General features: G+C 40.5%; 6 protein-coding genes across 9 annotated transcripts; 2 read left to right on the forward strand and 4 right to left on the reverse strand.

Annotated features, from left to right (window-relative positions):
- The first annotated feature begins 1,264 nt into the window (after nt 1–1,264).
- Nucleotides 1,265–5,720, forward strand: LOC147149768 (C5a anaphylatoxin chemotactic receptor 1). Of its 4 annotated transcripts, none has more exons than XM_086025933.1 (3): nt 1,265–1,359; nt 2,186–2,318; nt 3,462–5,720. In XM_086025933.1, exons 2-3 carry the CDS (start codon nt 2,193–2,195, stop codon nt 4,401–4,403), a joined length of 1,068 nt encoding a protein of 355 aa, XP_085882059.1. In that variant the 5' UTR covers nt 1,265–1,359; nt 2,186–2,192; the 3' UTR covers nt 4,404–5,720. The 4 variants fall into 4 exon arrangements, with proteins under 4 accessions (XP_085882059.1, XP_085882060.1, XP_085882061.1 ...); XM_086025934.1 differs by lacking the exon at nt 1,265–1,359 and adding an exon at nt 1,764–1,801; XM_086025935.1 differs by lacking the exon at nt 1,265–1,359 and adding an exon at nt 1,816–2,072.
- cenpq (centromere protein Q) lies at nt 5,310–8,809 on the reverse strand. The gene is made up of 8 exons (XM_086025936.1): nt 8,373–8,809; nt 8,211–8,277; nt 7,832–7,931; nt 7,149–7,217; nt 6,849–6,978; nt 6,523–6,642; nt 5,973–6,047; nt 5,310–5,698 (listed from the first exon to the last, which is right to left on the reverse strand). The coding sequence occupies exons 1-8, from the start codon at nt 8,466–8,468 to the stop codon at nt 5,564–5,566; spliced, it is 792 nt and encodes a 263-aa protein (XP_085882062.1). The 5' UTR covers nt 8,469–8,809; the 3' UTR covers nt 5,310–5,563.
- A 473-nt stretch (nt 8,810–9,282) lies between these two features.
- On the reverse strand, nt 9,283–11,247 carry mrpl16 (mitochondrial ribosomal protein L16). Its single transcript, XM_086025731.1, has 5 exons — nt 11,003–11,247; nt 10,429–10,500; nt 10,153–10,301; nt 9,776–10,069; nt 9,283–9,687 (listed from the first exon to the last, which is right to left on the reverse strand). The coding sequence occupies exons 1-5, from the start codon at nt 11,067–11,069 to the stop codon at nt 9,496–9,498; spliced, it is 774 nt and encodes a 257-aa protein (XP_085881857.1). The 5' UTR covers nt 11,070–11,247; the 3' UTR covers nt 9,283–9,495.
- Nucleotides 11,248–11,644: 397 nt separating this feature from the next.
- txnl4b (thioredoxin-like 4B) lies at nt 11,645–12,985 on the reverse strand. Its single transcript, XM_086026411.1, has 3 exons — nt 12,670–12,985; nt 12,442–12,593; nt 11,645–12,126 (listed from the first exon to the last, which is right to left on the reverse strand). The coding sequence occupies exons 1-3, from the start codon at nt 12,898–12,900 to the stop codon at nt 11,961–11,963; spliced, it is 549 nt and encodes a 182-aa protein (XP_085882537.1). The 5' UTR covers nt 12,901–12,985; the 3' UTR covers nt 11,645–11,960.
- Nucleotides 12,986–13,059: 74 nt separating this feature from the next.
- trmt10c (tRNA methyltransferase 10C, mitochondrial RNase P subunit) lies at nt 13,060–14,808 on the forward strand. Its single transcript, XM_086026409.1, has one exon. The coding sequence runs from the start codon at nt 13,288–13,290 to the stop codon at nt 14,722–14,724; it is 1,437 nt and encodes a 478-aa protein (XP_085882535.1). The 5' UTR covers nt 13,060–13,287; the 3' UTR covers nt 14,725–14,808.
- A 44-nt stretch (nt 14,809–14,852) lies between these two features.
- blzf1 (basic leucine zipper nuclear factor 1) lies at nt 14,853–19,773 on the reverse strand. The gene is made up of 7 exons (XM_086026410.1): nt 19,626–19,773; nt 19,362–19,442; nt 18,094–18,548; nt 17,806–18,005; nt 17,096–17,224; nt 16,399–16,624; nt 14,853–16,311 (listed from the first exon to the last, which is right to left on the reverse strand). Exons 2-7 carry the CDS (start codon nt 19,378–19,380, stop codon nt 16,126–16,128), a joined length of 1,215 nt encoding a protein of 404 aa, XP_085882536.1. The 5' UTR covers nt 19,381–19,442; nt 19,626–19,773; the 3' UTR covers nt 14,853–16,125.
- Nucleotides 19,774–19,940: the final 167 nt, after the last annotated feature.

The raw sequence follows: 19,940 nt of genomic DNA on the forward strand, positions 1-19,940 counted from the left end.
TTATCCACAAAATGATGGAAATATGATGATTTCATCAGCTTGTGTGACTTAAACTAATGAAACAATTATGTATGAGGGAAAAAATGGTCTCATATCATATCATTTTTTTTCTGATACTCCAATTATGAATATTAGTTTGCCTTGTCATGTCATTTAAATACACTTAATTCTACTTTTCCTTATTTTTGTCCATGCCAGATCATTTCATGTTTGTGATTAAAAATGTTACATTTAATTTCTTAGCGGGAACTAAAGTTCCAAATGCTTGAAAAAAATGTTTTTTTAAATACATTTTTAAAAAGCTAGAATTGAAAAAGTCACTAAATTTGGAACACTAACTGTCCATTTGTAAATTATAGCTCTACTCTGTTTGCAGAAGCAGTGCACGTAAGGGATAACTATCGCATTTAACTCATTTGAATTAGGTTAAGATCCTTTCTATTAACCAACATCATGAATATTAAAAACATAAACAATTCTCATGGTATTCAGGGGTCAACGTTGATTTTAATTGGTTTAGTATTATGAGGGGGTCCTTGGACCTAAAAAGTTTGAGAACCCCTAATGTAAGTTGTTACCATAGACATGTTGGCAATAAAATTGCCAAATTATTCTAACACGGAATAAACATGGTTTGCTCTTGTATTGAGCTGTGGAAAAAAAGACATTCTAGTTTTAAGAATGTTACAGTAAAACTGATGATGATGATGATGATTGTTATTTATTATTATTATTATTATTATTATTATTATTATTATTATCATAATTATTATTATTATACTGTTAAATGTGGACTTTCTACATTTCAAAATTGCAGTTATTTGATGTCACTCAAATCCTGTTTTTCATGCCCCGCACATGAAAACAACGGAATAATGGTGCCATCTACAGGAGAGCGTCAACTATTACATGAACCCGATCCAATTTTCTGGGGTCTAGTGGACTATCCGCTGTAAAAATTATGAATATAATAACATAATTGTTTTTCTTCATTCAATAGTGTTTTTAATCATGCATGAGTTATAATCTTTGCACTTTTTGCACATACTCTTAAATGTGTGCAACTTTGAAATGTTTGCAGTCTTTTTAAGTACATTCCATTGGCTCAAAGCCTTGTACTTTACCAAATGGTCATGTCTATTTGTGTTGGGGAGGATGGGAAAACATGATTGACACTAATTGAATTTGAATACATGTTTTAACGGCGTTCATAGGAGGATGCCTGTGAAGCAATCACACGCAGGAAAGAAAGGTGGGTGCAAGAGGACAAGAGAGGGAGAGAGAATTTTAATAGCCAACCGGCTCTCTCTCTTTCTTTATCTCAAGCTAGATCTCTTTAAGCCGCACACCAAGAAGCAGGTAAGGCACCAATTTTCATTTGCACATTTCAATTTGGATCGTCGCTGGCTTTTAGCGGTCACACAATATTTTGGGTTTAGTGTGCTATAAAATTTTACCCTGAAACAAATGTAAAGCATGCAGTAAGTACAAATGCCAAATGATTACTGGTATGTGTTACATTTTGTAGTCCAAAGTAGGTGTGACTGCATGTGTTCTGTTCCCATGCCCACGGACACAAAAACAGGTGAGGTGTAGGTGCATGTTTGAATACGCCACTCAAGGCAGCTTTGGCTCAAAGAAATAACACATTCTTGACTCTTTAGTCATGACTTTGTACTAGAACATCGAGCACATGCATCATCTAAGTGAGCAACACACAACGTGTTTAGTTCTCATCTTATGTCACTTGATTGAATCTTAAAGTGTAGCCAAGCTAACCACTGTATAAACACCTGATAAGGTAGCTAGTGGTACCCTTGTGTTGTATAAACAAAATACTCTATGATCTCCAGATTAGTTACATATTGGAGATATGCAAGATGTAGTTAAGCTCCATTATGGCGCAGTTCAGGAAAATAAGTCAATCTAAACCAGAACAATGCAAAGCATGTGCGTTTCAGATTTTAGACACAAAGCATTCATCTTGCAAACAAACAGAAGTTTACGGTACATACATATGGTGTGGGCGTGATGTAGAAATCTTTGGCAAGTTGCACAAGAAGCCCTTGCTTGTATGCAATCTTGCATTTTGTTCATGTTACATATAGCAGCGAGTCAAGTTTTAGGCTTTGTAAAATGATGAATAAACCACATCAAAATTGGTCTGCTTTTGCCACTGTTTCAGTATCCCGATGCCCTCGATGGCTGCCATGAATGAAACAGAAAAGGTGGAACAACCGCTGAGCAGCTCGAGCAGCTTTTGGCAGGCAGAGGCAGTCCGAGGAGTCCAGATTACTGCTACCCTGCTCATTTTCCTGGTGGGTGAGGGATCCCCTTTCTCACAAATATCTCCTCTGTGACTGCAGGATCAGCTGGAGTTTTGTAGGAAATATGATATTGAAGTTGTTGCTTTATTGTTTACTATAGTTTACGAAAACCAGAAATAAAGAACTAAAACCAAAATTGAAATAACCTTTTCATTAACTAAATATAATAACAATGGAAATGCTTTAAAAAAAATCTAAACTAACAAACTAGTAACTACATCTTATGTTTATAAAACTAACTATAATCGTAGCAATTTTTATTTTAAATGTTTATTTCGATTTTGCTGTACATACGTACAGAGGAATGAAGTTTAGTTGTTTACTTTATTACACAATACCTAGTGAAAATGTGCACTCGACAAATACTCCATATATTAAAAAAAAAACAAAAAACTAATACTAAAATAAGAAGAAAATGTTTTAGGAAAAAAACTCAAAACTCATGAAAACTAAAAAAAACTTTTATTTAGAATTAAAAGTAACAAAAGGAAATAAAAATGAACTTTTATGAAAAATCCACAATATCCCTGGTTCCCAGCATCAGCGGGACCTTTTGAAAAGGTGTGTACCATTACTCTAACCCATTCGTGATCAATTTCTTTGGAGCTGTCACGTGGCCGGCGTCGCCTCAGAAACAACAATATCACTGTGAGGTAGCAATGTCGAACATCTGCATTACAGACAGCCAAGTGGTTTGCATGTTCTCAACAAGAGTTGCAACATTTAGTAATACAAAACAATCAAAATCAACATCTCAAAGTGTGTTAAAAGCCAAAGAAAAAATGCATTTGAGGACTTAAATGAAAACAGGACATAAACCGACTTGTCTAATGTGCAGAGGCATTTCCGGCCCGCCACATAATGCAGCCCACTAAAGCAAATTATGTTTACCTCGTTTTTTTTTTGTCCTATTCATTTAGGAAGAAAATCTTGATTTTTTTTCCCCCCCTCCACTTTTGACAGTTATTGCAAGCATTTGTTTTCACCAAATCACTTAGCAAATATTGAGCAATTGTTGTTCCCTGCTTGCTACCTTTTGCACGACTTCTGAATTAAAATGAGATATTTTAGATTAAATCTTTTTGTTTGTTTTGTTTTATTTGTTTGCTCGACAAGTTGTCTTTTTTCCTCAAGGTGGGCGTGCCTTTAAACATGCTGGTGGTTTGGGCGCTTGGACTGAGTCGACGCCACCTCATTCGCAGAGGCAGTAAAGAAGAAACTCGCGCTGCCAGCAGTTTTCGAATCTACGTCCTCAACCTGGCGCTGGCAGACTTGGTGCTGATTCTGCGGACCCCCCTCATGTTGGGATACCTCGCCCACAACAACAGTTGGCCTTTCGGTTTCGCCTTATGCCGCCTGGTCATGTTCCTGCGAGGCTTGGGTTTGTACGTGTCGGCCTTCTTGGTGTGCACCGTGGCCCTGGAGCGATGCCTTTGTCTCCTGAGGCCCGTGTGGGCTCGCCTGCGGCGCCCGGCCTGGGCCGTCCCTTTTGTTTGTGGCTCGACATGGCTGCTAGCCACCATCCTGTCTGCCCCCTACCTGCACAGCGCTGTTCTGAAAAAACACAACAGCACGTACCAGTGCCTTGAAAGTGGCGAGTTTGACATGGGGCTGTTCGTCACTGAGACGGTAGCCGGTTTCATTTTTCCCCTGCTGGTGTTTTTAGGAAGCAACTTGGCAATTTTTCTCAGGATTCAGCAATCCGTGCCAATTAGTCCAACCTCTTCCTCCCCCTCAGCTTCACGCAGGATGACCAGGATGTACCAGGTGCTCTTTTTTACCATGCTGCTCTTTCTCATTTGCTGGGTGCCCTACTTTGTGTGCCGATTCGTGCGGGCTCTGGCTGAAGGACGACCGGATAGCGCTGCGCTGTATAAAAGTGCATCTTATGGAACGTACATCTCTCTCTACCTCGTGTACGCCAAGAGCGCCCTTAACCCTGTTCTCTACGTATTCGCCGCCCGAGGCCTTGGCCGTGCCGTCCGAGCTTCGGTCACCTCGACCATTGAGCGACTCTTCAATGATGACTCCACAGAGTCCATTCGCAAAAGGTCACTCAAATTATCACAGATTTAGCAAGAGACATCAAAGCAAATACAACTCACGCTATTCTTTTCATTGATCGGAAACAATCGAGTCACGATGTGGTACTGACTGTTTCTCAGTATTTGGCTCGATTCAATTAACGTCTAGTAGGGACTGAGCTGCATCTCAGTGATGTCGGACTTGTTGAAAACTGCACTACTGTTTACAAATAACACATTTATTGTTGTTTGCTGAACAAAAGGATAAGCTTGGTTACATTTCTTCTTAGCTGTACATAAAAATAGAACATATTTCCTTTCATTAAGTATAAGCCTTTACTCTTATTACATAAACTAGACCAGGGATGGGCAACTTAAATTGAGCGGGCCACAATTTTTCACAAACGAGAAAATAACCCTTTATTTTTTAATTGTATTTTGAATATTGACTGGTTGGTGGGGTTTTTTTTGGGGAGGAATTTTGGGGCTTTGTAAAAACACCTAATCAACGGGCCACTCAAGAGTGTGGTCGCCAATTGCCCATCCCTGAACTAAACAGTATAAATGCAAGTGTTGGGACATATCTTTCAGTAGACTTTTTTTGGTTAGGGGTTAACCAAAATCCACTGATTTCCCCTGAATCTTCTTCATCTCCTTAATCTTCCAACTTTGTGGGAGGACCATTTAGCATTGCAGCATGATTCTACACCAGCGCAAAAATCAAGGTCAATAAACCATTGTTTGATGATTGTGGTGCAGAAGAACTTGAGTCTTGACCTCAACAACCAAACAACTGTGAGATGAACTTGCACATCGGTAACATTTGATCTCACAGTCGCTCTTCTGGATCAATCAGACAGAACTTCCACTTTAGAGAGGGAGTTGGTGTATAAAAATGGAGATGTGTGACAAAAATAAAAAATGTGCTCAAGAGTCATGGATTGGGAGCATCTGAGTATTTGGTGTGAGCTTTATTTTTATTCTTACAAATGTAGACTTGTGAAATTCTAAACATTTTAAACAGAGTGGCTCCGAGTACTCAATTACTGCAGCTATTCCAAAATACGCTTGCAATACTGGACTCCATAACACTTCTGTACAAATCTTCAGTCTCTGTTTTTTTTTAAATGTAGCAACTAATTGCTTTTTGAACAAGAAGCACCACCTACAGAGAACAATTCAAATATACAAACCAGCTAATCTACATGTTCTTTATGTGATTGTGTAAGTTAGATGCTTGGCTTTTTTTTTTTTTTTTTGAACCGCTTCTGACTTTTGCAAGATTGCTCCAAGCTTACGCGAGATGGTCTCACATTCTTTGTCTGGGACCCGTTTTCTCAAATGAGCCTGAGGAAAAATAAAAATATGAAAGCACGGAGGAAGTATTTTTTAGTGTTGTTGTGTTTTTAGTGGCAGAAATTGGTTTTACTCAATAGTCCGAGCACATTACTCCATCAAAACTATTTCGTACTCGCAGTTCCTCTAGGAAGGAAATGCAACTCAGCCATTTTAACCACATTTTTTGAGAGTGAGTCGTTCCACAATGAAAACAGCTATTAAGCAATAGGTCCTTGTGAAACACATTTATATTATGGCGAAAGTGTGTACCATTCATGCTCACCTCGAAGGTTGTTTCATCTTTCCGAGGCGGGTGAGAAGGCAGGCCGAGGACTGCTTGCTTGCTTCTTTGTAATATCTAATAACAGGATGAGACCACACTTCTAACGGCTGCGCATCACTGCCAATCTCTGCACAGATCCTTCATTTACATTTCCTTGGATTTAATTTATGTACATGTCGAGAAGTATTCATAGACTTTGCTCCATACTTTCATTAAGCACCTGCGGCAACAATGACATCTTCAAATGTGTTGAATGTGATGTCACAAGCTTGTCACACTTATCTTTAGGTCATTTTGCCCATTCCTCAGTAGCTTTAACTCTCCATCAGATCAAAATAGAGCATCATGGCAGAAGCTGTGAATATTTACTGTACATGTGATTTTTGGGGGATTTTTAATAAATCTGCAAAAATCTTTAAAAACAGAATAAAAAAATACTACATTTTTACATTGTCAGTATGATGTGCAGGACGTAGATGAATTCAACCATTAACAATTTTTCCCATGTTTTCACTCCGTAATTCAGAATATGCAACTTGATGTCTTGTACCTCCTTAGCGTTGTCCTCCGCCTCTTCCAGTCGTTCTCTCAGAGAACTGCATGCATGCTCCAAAGAGGAAGTCTGCTCTTCTGTGCTCTCTAGCGCACTGACCACAGCCTTCAGGTCTTCCTGGAAACATAAAACATTTAACTCTTACACAAGCGCACATTGCTTCCAAATGAGCGCATCCCTTCAAAACATATGCAGTTGATGAGATTGTTAATGTGAAATTGATCCACTTCCTGTGATGACAGTCATGACATTAGCAGCCGACAGCTTTGACACCGAATGCAGTGAGATTCGAAGCGGCATCCGATCCAAACTCGGAAACTCACCTCCAGGGAAGTCAGAGTTTGCTTGCTGGCCTCACGCTTCCTGCTCTCCTGCTGGTGGCGCTGCCATGACTGCCCTAACTTGTCGTGTTTCATCACAGGAACTTGAAGCTCTGCACAATGAATTAAGAACCTAAAAAAGGGATTTAATGTAAGATCTGGTCTTCGTGTATTCATTACAGTGCATCAATTCTGACATAATTATTTGGTAGAAATGTATTATTTTAAGATACTGTAATTCAGTCACTATTAATCTGTTTAAATCACACGGCTTTGTAGCACTGTTTCCAAATGATGGCTCACCTGTCTTTCACAATATGTAAATGTTCCTGGCTCTCATTCTTCTCTGTCCGTCTCAAACCAAGAGTTGTCCTGAAAATATAGGAAAGTGTGTCATTGCACTTCAGTTTTCTTATTTAGGGTGTCCAAAAAGTCTCCATCTAGAGGGAAAAAAAATCTACAAACCATTTTTATTTATATAATATGCTTTGCATGACTATCGGAGTACTACTAGAGTCATTGTGCAGGCTTTAGCTTTTCCTCACTTTATGCCCATTGATCACATTCTGATGCCCTTTCAATACAATATGTCTCTTACTCTAGGATTGGCAAAGGACAAGGACGCTGGGGTCTGGTGTTGTGGATGCCCCCCCTCAAATATATGACCCGTTGACCCACCCACTGTACACCCCTGAATCCCAAATTCCGACCCACACCGCCAATTTAGCAGCACCTTGCCTCTTAGTCTGACTCATACATTTTGCCACTCAACTTAGTTAAATGTTTTCTGTTCAATTCGACTGCAACCATGCAACTGCTTCTTCAGGCAACCCTCAGTTAGATCTCAATTTGTGGCACTTTATTTAAACATATTTTTCAAGCGTATCTGAAATATAAAATTAGAAAATGCTTAAAACGATATGTATGGAAACTTATGGGACACCCTGTAGAACTGTAATGTTGCTTCAAAACAGAGCCAAACCTACAATATTGCTAGGTTCATCATATTCTCCAATGCAATGATGGAAGATCTTCGGATCTGCTTGAGGTTTTTTGAAACTTTGACTTTGGGTGCAGTTTCGGAAGCTGTGCAGAAGAAGCAAGAAGCAGACAAGACAGGCACATAAGACACAGAGCGACAAGAATGTAACATACTCTAGATCAGGTTTCACCAGGTAGCCCTAAAGGACAATACGGGTAGAGCTGCTAATGGCACATTGTGATTTTCTAGGAATGTTGTAGTCGTAGAATTGACCATATGAAAACGTGTACACTCCTGTGTATGTGTACAGTGTATCACAGAGGTCACCCTTTGATAAACGTTGTGTTAGTGTTCTCTGAAAATGCCACATCATTCATTCGGACCTTGTCTTTTCTTGGGCGAGTTGAGGCGTTTGGTCTTGCCATTGTTGTCGTTATCGGGCGGCGAATCCTAAAGTGAAATGTATTAAGTCTGTCAGAGAAGCAGTCACCTGTTTCGACATGGCTTGGAGTCGACATCAGAAGTGTTACTTTTGTCTGTCTTACCCGGTGATCGGCTGCTGAACGAGTCTTCTTTTTAGACTTGTGTTTCAGACGGGGTATTTTCGATGCTTCCCGATTAGAACCACGCAACGGCTTCATTACTAGTAGCAATTATGTCAGTAATACTTTGCTTAAGCAAATTTAGAATCACTTGTGAAGTTATAATTGACAATAAGCTGTCTGATTATTTACAACTTTCAAAATGCCCGTAGCCGTTTATTTACTGTTCACCATTTTCCGCGCCAGGGTTTTTCCGTGGCTATACAAACGCGCGTGCGTATAAATGGAAGTTACCCCTCAATTAATCTTCTCAGGTACAAATTGCGCTCGCCAACACGCTTTTCTCGTAATTACAGGCACAAATATGAAATTCCTTGTGATATGTTACTGAATTTTACGAATAAGTCACTCGAAGCCATCCCTTGCATGTCTTTTGTCAAGGAGACCGGAGTTGAATCACTACCCGTGAGTCAAAATTCGGGACAAATTAAACCACTACCATCACCACAATCGCGGCCACCATTAAATACAGTACCTTAGTAGTATTTATAAATCAAGACCAATTTTATTCCACAATGTATGTTTAATATTATTTTAAGCTACTGTAACACCATGCGCAGTTTGAACATCAACACTCTTTTTAAAAATAGGAACATAGCAAAACTGTGCTGTCCCACTAGAGGGAGTCCGCGTGTTCGCTTCAGTTCAGTTCAACGCTTGACACTTGCTCAATTGGATTAATTTGAATTAAGGTATTTTATTTATTTATTAAAAATGTTATCTGATTGTAAGCATACACATCCCAATCGTGGGATGATTACAACCTTACTTGTATTCCTACTGCTGGTATTGTAGTGCGAAGATACGTACGATGTAATGTATAAACATGTTTGTTTATGTAATTGAGTCAATGTTTATTTCACTCCAAATGAATGGTTTTATTGATGATATGAAATCAAGGGAATTTCACAGGATGGGAACATGGGACAAATGAAAATACATATGAATACAAAAAGGAAGAAGAGTCGCAAGTGTTCAGAAAAAGCCAGAGTCTTTTGAAGTTAAGGTTCCTCAAACTTCAGTGAAGGTCACATATTAATGTCATCGTTGGTGTCTTTGGGGTGTGTCAAACCCTTCCTGGGATGTAAAATTTGCCTGTGAAGCGTCCATGATTTTTTAGGTCAAACGGGCTGAGGACCTTCCTGATACCAAGCATGTTTCCTTGGGCAATCTTCTTGAAGGTCCACGGGTTCTGGTTGTTCTCCTCCATATTGGCCTGAGTCTGATGAAAGTCTTCCAGGCTTTCTCGACTCATCACCTGCAGGAGGTATAATATTGTAATAATTAATATAATTAACAGTTACAGTTCTTCCAGTCTGATGAGTATACTTTGTTTGCAGTCTCACCTTAGCAGGAAAGGGAAGTTTCTTCGCTACTTCGGTCAAAATATGCTGCACTTCCCCCAGCTCCACCTTTCCTCCCACTTCCACAATGAGGCGACCAAAGCGGACAGGGGTCACATAGTGGTCGATGGCTCCCTTGCCACCACCCATGCGCTGACCCAGCCCTTTGCGCGTGATTGGCTTGTAAGGGGCATTGACGCGCCAGCGAGCAAACGTAGTACGGGAATCCATCTTGCGGTTGATGGTTAGACGAATCATCTCCATGTGACCCCAGTGGAGGTAGCCTCCTCCCATTGCCTGAGCATCAGATGGTAGTTAAATGTTAAATTAAATTGCGGAATTTAGGCCAGCATACAATACACTGTACTATATGACCTCACCACTATTGCATACTGTCCAGTTGTGAAGGTATTTGCTGCCCGAGTTGGGCCTTGAATGTCCCGTAGTTTCTTCATCTCCTTTTTAGCCTTTTTAAAATTGGGTACCTTGTTCATAAACCTCAGTTTGGGCTTTTCCGGCAGCACAACATCTTTAAGAAAAAAACAAAAGCAAAGGAACTGTCACATGGCTCACTGCCACTGTATGTTATAACGTGAGCAAGATTCTTCCTGTCAGACATGTAACGTGTGTACGTTCCAAGGGGAATAGTTAGTTACCACTGTAGTCAGGAGGAATTTCATATGTCTTGACTCCGGCAGTTAGAACTTTTAAGTGACTGTGCAGAAGACCTGTAGGCACAAATATTGGCACGAGTTTGACCACATGCAACACAAAATCCGAACGTCCTGTTAGAAGACAAAGCAAGCTGGAGGGGTCTATCTTTGGCATTATTAACTCATTCAATCCCAAAGACATATTTAGATGTCTTTTCACAGTCCATCCCAGGAATTTGTTTATATTTTTTTCAAACGTTTGAGTAAAAAAGGGTCTAAAAATGTCTCGTACTGAATGAGTTAAAAACAAACATCATTAAGTGTTGATAATTACATAATTATACATAATTATCACTACATGCCACCTGATATTGTCTTTATACTATGTTGAGTTGCTTTTTCTGCACCTTGTTTATCATTATACTATTCTTGAAACCTCTGTGATGACATTTAATACCAACCCCAAAACGAAAAACAAATAAGTACAAACAATAATTTATCTCACGATGAAATTGGACGGGGGGGGAAAAAAAAAGAGTAAAATGGTAACAACTTCAGACAGAAATAATTATGTTACCGTTTTGGTGACCGTGGGCGCAGACGGCGACGACGCTACTCACAGCAGCCTTAATGAGTGAGATCATTTTCTGAATCCTGATAGACGCACTACAACAATTAAAACATCGGGGCTCCGTGCCACCGTAATAACATTTTAATTGGCTTATTTTATTATTTTACGCCTTGCGTAGCACAAGGTCGCACACACCGGTTGTTAACGTCACTTCCGCTGTTCTTCCCGTGTTACTTTCAGATTTTGCTAGCGCCACCTGTCGAGTGGAGTGTCAAAGAGCCACAGAGCGCTTGTTTATAGGACCAGATTGTCAAAAGTCGCGGTGTTAGTGTTGTTATTGCACTAAAATTTCTGCCAAAAGTAAAGCTTGTTCGTCAAATTCTCAGATAGAGGGGGGCATTGGCCAATAGGCCAGTGAATGAAAAGTTGTGCTATTATTCGGGTTGGTTTCACAGAATTTATATCTTCCTTATTCAACTTGCTTTCATTACACTGCATGTTTTAGTCTACGGTGTCTTTGTCTAACTTGTACCATACAGTGCCACTATTTAACAGTAAATTCATAAATTCCCTCGGTAAATTACTCTCTGTCTGTCCCTATCCCTACACACAAATCCAAAATACTGTGGGGATGGAAAAGAGCAGATGTATTGGCAAAATATAAAACTTTATTGCAACAAAGTTTATATTAATACATTTCACACTAAACCTAACTGCTTTCCATAGGAAATATCACAACACTTAACATGATTAAAACATTTACACATAGTGCAGTGCAGAGTTTCAGACATCCCTGCCCATCAATCTGATTGAACATGCTTATAAAATATAAGTTTCCCATTCGAAAAAGAATCACTAGACAGGTCTTGCTCAAGCTGTACCAATTACCAACAACCACCCTTTGGCTAAGAGCAAAAACATAATAGTGGTTGACATGTAGTCTCACACAGAGTAGCTGTTGATTTCAAATCCCATGGTACAAGAGGTCATATTTTGGAATATTTTTTGGGTCGATGGGACTCTGGACAATCATTTTCCCCCGCATGGCTCCTCTGTATATGACCTCAATAAGATCCATGAAATCTTGTTTGGTTTTGAAGCTGCCAACAAACTTGGTGTGATCTGGTGAGCTGAAGGGAAGCAAAAACATTTTGTTGTTGTTGTTGTTGTAATTGACTTATTTTTGTACTTCTAGCAAAGGAACCGAGAGAGTGATTAGCTGTTGATGTTTTAGCCATGCTGTAATTAAAACCCATAACACAACATATTTGTATCCAGATGTTTATTATGAGGAGAGTACGCCCTGGGTTATGGAGATGGACAGTTACAATACCGGTAAATAATGAAATGCCTATGTGCACACCTTTACCAGAGTCTCACAATAACATACGTGCAACATGCTTTGTGGCAAAATGTTTAACATTTAACAAAGAAAATGTTCTCACCCGTAGTCCACTTTCATGTGCTGTCCATTGAAAAAGAACACAGTTGATGGGATGTAACTGATGTCAAAATATCTGGTGTAAATAGGGGCTTTGTCCACATCGACTATGTAGATGGAGGCCATGTTACTCAGGTCATGAGCCGTTTTTGACAGCTACAAAAGAACACAATGAGCGATTAGACGTTCAGGAAGGAAAGGAAATAGTTAAACACAATAGAGGGTTACTTACAATTTCATCGACCTGGAGACAAACCGAGTCGTCATCCCTCCCAAATCTCAAAACAACCACCTTTTCTGCTACTGTCTTGATAACATCGTCTATGTCTTTCTTGCAGGTCAATTTAGCCAAAAATAAACTCATTTTAAGAATCGGCAAATGTGTTTTCCGCCGGAAGAAGTCGTCAATGCAGTGTAACACTTTGAGCATAACGTGGGGAAAATATATCACCTTAACTTTCATGTTGAAAAATAAATTGCTTCAGTCTATATTTTTTGTTAATGCTAATAGATTCAAACGGAAATTACACAATCTAAAAATATCAGATTCATATTTTCATTTGATTCAAGTGATGCAAATTTAAACTAAATTGGTGATTCGTCGTTTCACTACGACATTTTATGTCGTTACACCGCAAAACAACGTGACCTCCACACGATTACCCAGAATGATTACCCGCAAAATAATCAATCAATCAACCCAGTGGCTGTAACTATAATGGAGTAATGGGAGTTTGTACTCTAATGATCTGCGAAACGTCCCAACTTGTGCAAACAAGATTTGTTGAATCTGTCGCTGTTCCGGTTGCTGCTGCCAGCTTTACATCCGCATTACACCAATTGTTTTGACATGTTACGACTTTTTACTCAGCGACATTTTAACGAACTCTGGAAAAGTGGCAGGTTTGCGTTATCCCGCGTCAACAGAATGCAAGCAATCGGGGCTTCGCCAGCCCTTTCTCCCTGCCACCCAAGTCACCTCTTCAGTACTGGAAGTCCACAGAAAAAGGAGAATGTCGACTTGGACAAATGGAAATCCGTAATGAGATCCCAATCTTCATCACCTAAGCAAGAAGATGCTGAGGATGAAGAAGCGCGTGACGAGGATGAAATCCCGGAAGGGAGTTCAAGTAACAGTTTGGAGGCAGCTCAGGAGCTTGTTGCAATGTGGCGGCTGGCTGGTAAACTGGTACCTCAAGAGATGTCTGATGAGGAATTAAAGACCCTGGCAGACTTCACCTCTAAGTCAGCTCGAAAAAAGTACCTCAAATACCTGGCATTGAAGGAAAGCCATAAAAGAACACGCAAGGAGAAGCAGCAACAGAAGAAAGCGGAGAGGGAAGTGTCACGACAGCAGACGATTGATCAAAATGCAGATGAAGATCAGAAAGAATTTAGAAACAATTTCATGCTCCAGTTCTGGAATCGCAACCTGGACCGACTGCTGGCCTGGAGGAGCGTCCAGTCTATGTTGTTTGACCAGCCTTTGGTCTTTGACATGAGCTATGAATCCAACATGTCCAGGCGGGAGCTTGAAAACACAGTGTCCCAACTGATGGAGGTGGAAGGATGGAACAGACGTGCCAAGGAGCCTTACCATCTGCATTTTTGTAACCTACAACCAGATGGAGCCTACATGAAGGAGTTCCTCAAGCGCTACGGTGCTGAAGCCTGGGACCGCCTGCTCATCACCAACACGGACGCTCATGCTGTTGATGTGTTTCCTCGCGATCGTCTTGTTTACCTCACTGCGGACTCCCCCAATGTTCTCCGCACTTTCGACCACTCCAAAGTCTACATCATCGGCGCTCTCGTGGACCGGTCGATTCTCTCCGGATTGTCATTGGCCAATGCCAAGCGTCTGAAGTTGGCCACGGCCCGTCTACCGCTGGATGAGTTCCTCCACTGGGAGATGGGAGCCAAAAATCTGACTCTGGACCAGATGATGCGCATAATGATAAGCGTGAGAGAAAGAGGGCAATGGGAGGAGGCACTAAAATTTGTGCCCAAGAGGAAGCATGTTGGCTTTTACCAGAACCAGCGACAAATCACCAATCACAGACCAGGAGACAATGGGGACAGGTCGTCAAAACACACAGGTCCAAAAAGTAAAAAGACAACCAGAAGTGGGGACCAAAATGCATTCAAGTCCAAAGAGAGAGAGTTTGGCTTCACTGGGAAGAAACAAGCATCTCGACCAGCTGCAAGCAGAGTGCGGGAATCCCTTACGAGTAGCTTGCAAGGAAAACGTGAGAGCAAAAGCAGGGTGTGGTGGGATGTTGATTAAGGACATGGACAAAAGGGACACTTTGTTTCCATCTACATTTGTGAGAATGTCATACACAAGTGAATAAAATATTGAAATACTGTAGTTCTGTTCTATTGCTGTTTCTTTTCTAGAGATGTTCCTACAAATATTTATCCTATACAGACATTTTGATCAGCAGGACCTGCTTTGGTCTTTATTAAATTAGCAAAAAAACATTACACAACTTTGAGAAAGAAAAATAAACGTATTCATCAATTACAATAAAAAGATATGCCCCCGCCCCCCAGAAAATGACATTATTAAAAGAAAAACTAAATGCAAGTTTCCTATGCAGTTTAACTTATTAAAGGGAAGTCAACCAAAACAAACATTTTTCAAGAATATGTTCTATGAATGCCCACTACTTCAAACACAGCGTTCTGATTAATACTGCGTTTGTGGAATATAAATTAAGCAGCAAAATTCACCCATTTTTATCCATGTCATGGGGTGGTCATTTTGTCACTACTGTAGACAGAAAATTACATCATAGATGCTCAGTGCTCAGATATCAACCAATTATAGCTCAGCTTCAGAAAACAGGTGAGCTGTGATTGGTCGTTACCTGAGCAACTGTGATGTCATTTTCAGTCAACAGAAGTGACAAAATGGCCGCCCCCTGAGCTGGCTAAAAACAGGTGGATTAACTCTTATTCCACAAACGCAATATTTATCCTTGTTTCAACTAGTGGGCCTGTATAGTTTAGGTTGATTTCCCCTTTAAGTATTGTTTTCTGTAACAGCTGCAAAAATATCTGCAATTACTGCCCCAGGTAATCACACTTCAACATGCAAACAGAATAATGCCAAAATATGACCATAAGGTTTTACAGAACATCCTTAATCATAACCAGTACAACATTGAAATGCAGGAGTTTGGACCAGCTTGTGGTGTATCTGAAATGCATGACGATTATAAATAATGCTATTCTGAGTTCATGATTTGGGATGTTAAACTGTTTTTTTTTCATCCAATAAGCAAAAGACTAATCTTTAATCTTTTTTTTAAAACGCACCAAATTCTCACAAAGGAGAGACAGTGATAGCCATCAATAGTGGGCAACTCCAACCCTTGCAGAATTCAATACAGAAAAGTAGGAAAAATGTGACAACAAGTAAGATACTAATACAGAGCTTGGATTGGCTATGACTTAAAGCACAAATGGTTCTTGTGCTTACAAAGAACTAGCTGCTGAAGACTGGAAACTGAGATTTTTAGATTACTGAAGGCGAAAAAGGGTTATCGTTTTGCAAATAATTCGCAAAAAACTTCAAGCTCACTTGTTGGAAAAAGAGGCCAGCGTCTAATACAATGTGGTCTTATTGCATGGCGATGAGTTGTTGAGCACTGAGATGATTGGTTGCGACGACGACGCTGGTCTAGAGCACGACGATGTCTCCGGTGCAGCGTTCGCAGCAGTTAAAAGTGATATTCTCATAGCGAGTGTACGGGTGAAACCTGCCAATGCTCTTCTTATTGCTTAGAAAGTTTGACGGGGATGAGTCACTGAGCGGAGACTCTGCCTTGTTTTCTGTGCAGGAAATTGGATCTAAAATCTTCAGCACCTACAACACACATCAGCAAACCATTGAATTTCACAAATAACATTTCAAACTAGTAGAATTTGATCCGAAAATACGACAAATGTGCACCTTCTCGGCCATCTTCTCTGCTGGTGTGCTGCACAGCTGATCGCCTGCTACGCCGCTGCTGCTTTTAACCACACCGCTGCAGGTATTGCCCAACAGGTGAGAGTTGATGGCGTCCGCTAGTTTGTGATTGGCCGCTGCCATTTCTCCCGTGCTGAGCGGCTGTGCGCTGGGGTAGTACGTCTGCTGCCTGCCCCACTGCAGAGACACCAGGAGCTGCTCCAGAGACCTGACGACAGCAACGGCAAAGGCAGTTTGGCACAATCTAAGATCTTCTTACTTTTACCTGGGGGTTTGTTTGGAAATAAGGTTTCAAATAAAATATAGGTGTCATTCAACTGTCTGGTTAAGCAAGCATGAGTGTTTTCACATGCATATAAAGTATGTGTCAATGTTTATCAAGATAACCAAATAGCCACTGGTGTAAAGTATTTTGGCATTTTCTTAAACTGTTAATTCAAATAGCACTTAGCTTTTAGTATGAATTCATTAACTCTGTGCTCATTAAGGAGTATTATGCTAACTATGCAAAAAACAGCGACTTGGTGCGTTTTTCTGTTACGAATGAGAAGACAGGTTTGAAACATTCCGCGAATAGGTGGGGGAGGACTACTACATTCATATAAAAACAATGCGCCTGTGCGTAGTATAAACCATCGGAATTATTTTGAGCTACGGGGCCCCTCCGTGCAGATGTCACCTGTGAGTGAGCAACATTTCCCTCGAGAACTCGTCCCTCTCCAACAACAGGTCCTGAATGGCGCCCTGCGCCTCTCTGGTCTGACGCTGCAGAGCTGTTCTGGCATTTGTCAGCTCCTCTGCCATCACTCTGGAGACAATGAAGCGGGTTCGAAGTGGTAATTTCACATATGAAGGTAATCATGTCATTCTGTGCTGCTCCAGTCTTTATTGTGTCCATTTAATTGTCATCGTTGGTAATTCAATAGCAATGTTGTCTCTATTGGCTAATCACATCTACCAAACAATTTGACTACATAGACATATTAAAGTAGTGTCTTCAAACCTATTTTTCCACCAATAGATTGAGTTAATGCACGACAATTTGATCTAATGTGCCTGTTATTGGTACATGCACTTTAAAGCCAAAATAAGAGCTGCATCAAAATTCCAAATGTTGAAGCTCAGTTGTAAGTGGTACAGAGGTAAAATAATTGGAGCCAAACAAGGATAACCAATATAATTAGAAAACTGAAAATCACAATTAATGTCTATTTTTTTACATTTTGAATTTTACACCTTTTTTCACAACAAGCTGTTTTTTTTAACACTTGCGCTTGGACGCACTTGTATCGGATCTTGGATTGTCGACCTGAATGAGTGGTAAATGTGTAACTGTGCCACTGGTGGTGACCTAAATTGGCTAACGTACCACTTTTTTGTGTTTCGTACCTGCTGGCCAGGAACTTGCTCCTCCAGACATCACACTGGATGCTCATGCGTTCCAGCTGCTCCGCCGTGTGTGACAAACTTCGACCCAAAGCCTCATTCTCCAGAATCAGTTGATTCTTCTCGCGGGCCAGACGCTCAAATTGGTATTGCAGGTCATCGCCCATGGATGCCACCAGCAGTTTCTTGAGCTCACGGTTCACCTAGTCATACATCATGAAATAATAGCAATTAGACTGTCTGCAAAAAATAACCCATGCCTAATGTCTATCTACTGTATGTGAATCTTGCCTCTGTCTGCACACGCAGTTGATTGGACAGGCCCTCCTTGTCTTGGAGAAGTCTGCGTTCAGAGTTCTGAAGCTTCTCCAGCTCTCCTCTCCAATCATCCACCGATGGCTGCGGGGAAGAACTTCGCTCTTCCACCTGTTGGCCAGCATCTACCTTGGCCTCGGCTACGCGGCTGCTTCTACTTATTGCAGCACGAGGGATGACAATCCTTATGGCCTCGACCTCCATGCAGGTCTCCTTAGTCACCTTGCCCAGGTGGAGCACCCCATGGGGTTGTGGGGCCACAGGCGGAAGAGGACTGGAAGACTTGGGGCTGTGTTTGGGACTTACTGCATTGATGAAGGGAGTGGCACAAAGACCTGATGGGAGTGTGTCTGTGCTGACCTCCAGGGTTGAGGGCGTTTTTTCAGTTTCCATGCCATCGCCAGCAACTCTTACTGGAACACGGGCAGAATCTGCAAAATAGGATTGAAACAAATGCACCCAAATGAAGAAATGCAATTGGTCTTGCAATGATTCTAACTGAATAACTTCTACTCTGCTGGAGTATATGCAAAAGTGGCAATTCTAAAACATTATATAATAAACACGCCATAATTATGTTTTAATGGTGGAGTGTATGATGGTTTGGATGGGTAGGGGAGATTGCTTTTGATAATAGAGGAAAGGCGTTCTCATTAAACAAGAAAATATTATTTTATGATAATATTATGTAGGTATGTGACAGTGGATGAGTCCCCTCTTTTCGATGTGATGATTTTCATGCAGTACTTCAATGTTTGCACGGCAGGATGACTCATCTTTGATCCCCAGAAAGTGTTGTACGGTAGCCTGCTTTTTCATATCGACAGTTCATGCAAATGAAGTTACATCCAATTTGTACATTGCCGAAGAGGATGACCTCAGAGCCAAATGTTTTTATCATGTCGAATAATAATTATTTAACCTTAATCAATTAATTCATTAACTACCATTATTATTACTCATCTTGCGAAACTGTTTACTCTTTTACAGTGTTTTGTGTTTTCTTAAGGTCTCAGCTGCATTCCTTTTCTTAAAAACTGATCATTCTGTAGTTTTCAGTTTGAAAACAAGAGGTAATTTTTGCCAACTTTTTGAAATCTTTAAAATGTCACAACTTTCTTAATTCTTAGCATCGAGTTAGGAGTTAGGACAATTTTCTTTTCACTGACATTGGTCTTAATGATGAAACAAGGATTTAATTGTTGGTAGTACCTATATTATAAGGTTATGTGAGCGTTACATACCCCTGACAGCAGTCGACATGGTGGTGGTTGGATGGCGATACAAAAATAAGGATACACGTCCAACGTATTCCAGGAATTACTCTGAATATAAAACAAAAAGAAAATGGTGCTTTAACACACAATTGTTATGACACAGACGTGATGAGATCTTCATCAATGTAGCAGTCAACAGTCACGTTTAACTGCGGAGCTGATAAGATAATCAGATGAAGACTGCTGCTTCCCTACGTGACTAATTTTGTGGCGAGCGAATTGACCACTCACTTTGAAGGAAGGCGCGGAAAATACGCACTGGTTTCGTCATTAAATCCCAAATAGCAACCCAGTAGTTCTACCCATTATGCTCAGATCATTTGAGTAAGATACCGCTTGACAATGGCCCTCCGCATTACGGCTGTATGTTACCGGAAACAGTTGGCAAAAGAATGTACGAACTTTCGTTGAATATATCCTGAGTCGCGTCTCTCAGGCTAGATTATTTTCCCCCTCAAAACGTTTAAAACACAAATGTTTACATTTGGATCTCAATTTTAAGTAAAACTCACAAAAATGTGCGTAAATATAACCATAATACTGAAA

Source organism: Filicampus tigris, chromosome 3 (assembly GCF_054856515.1).
Source record: "Filicampus tigris isolate MCC_2025a chromosome 3, RoL_Ftig_1.0, whole genome shotgun sequence".
NCBI classification, from domain to species: domain Eukaryota; kingdom Metazoa; phylum Chordata; class Actinopteri; order Syngnathiformes; family Syngnathidae; genus Filicampus; species Filicampus tigris.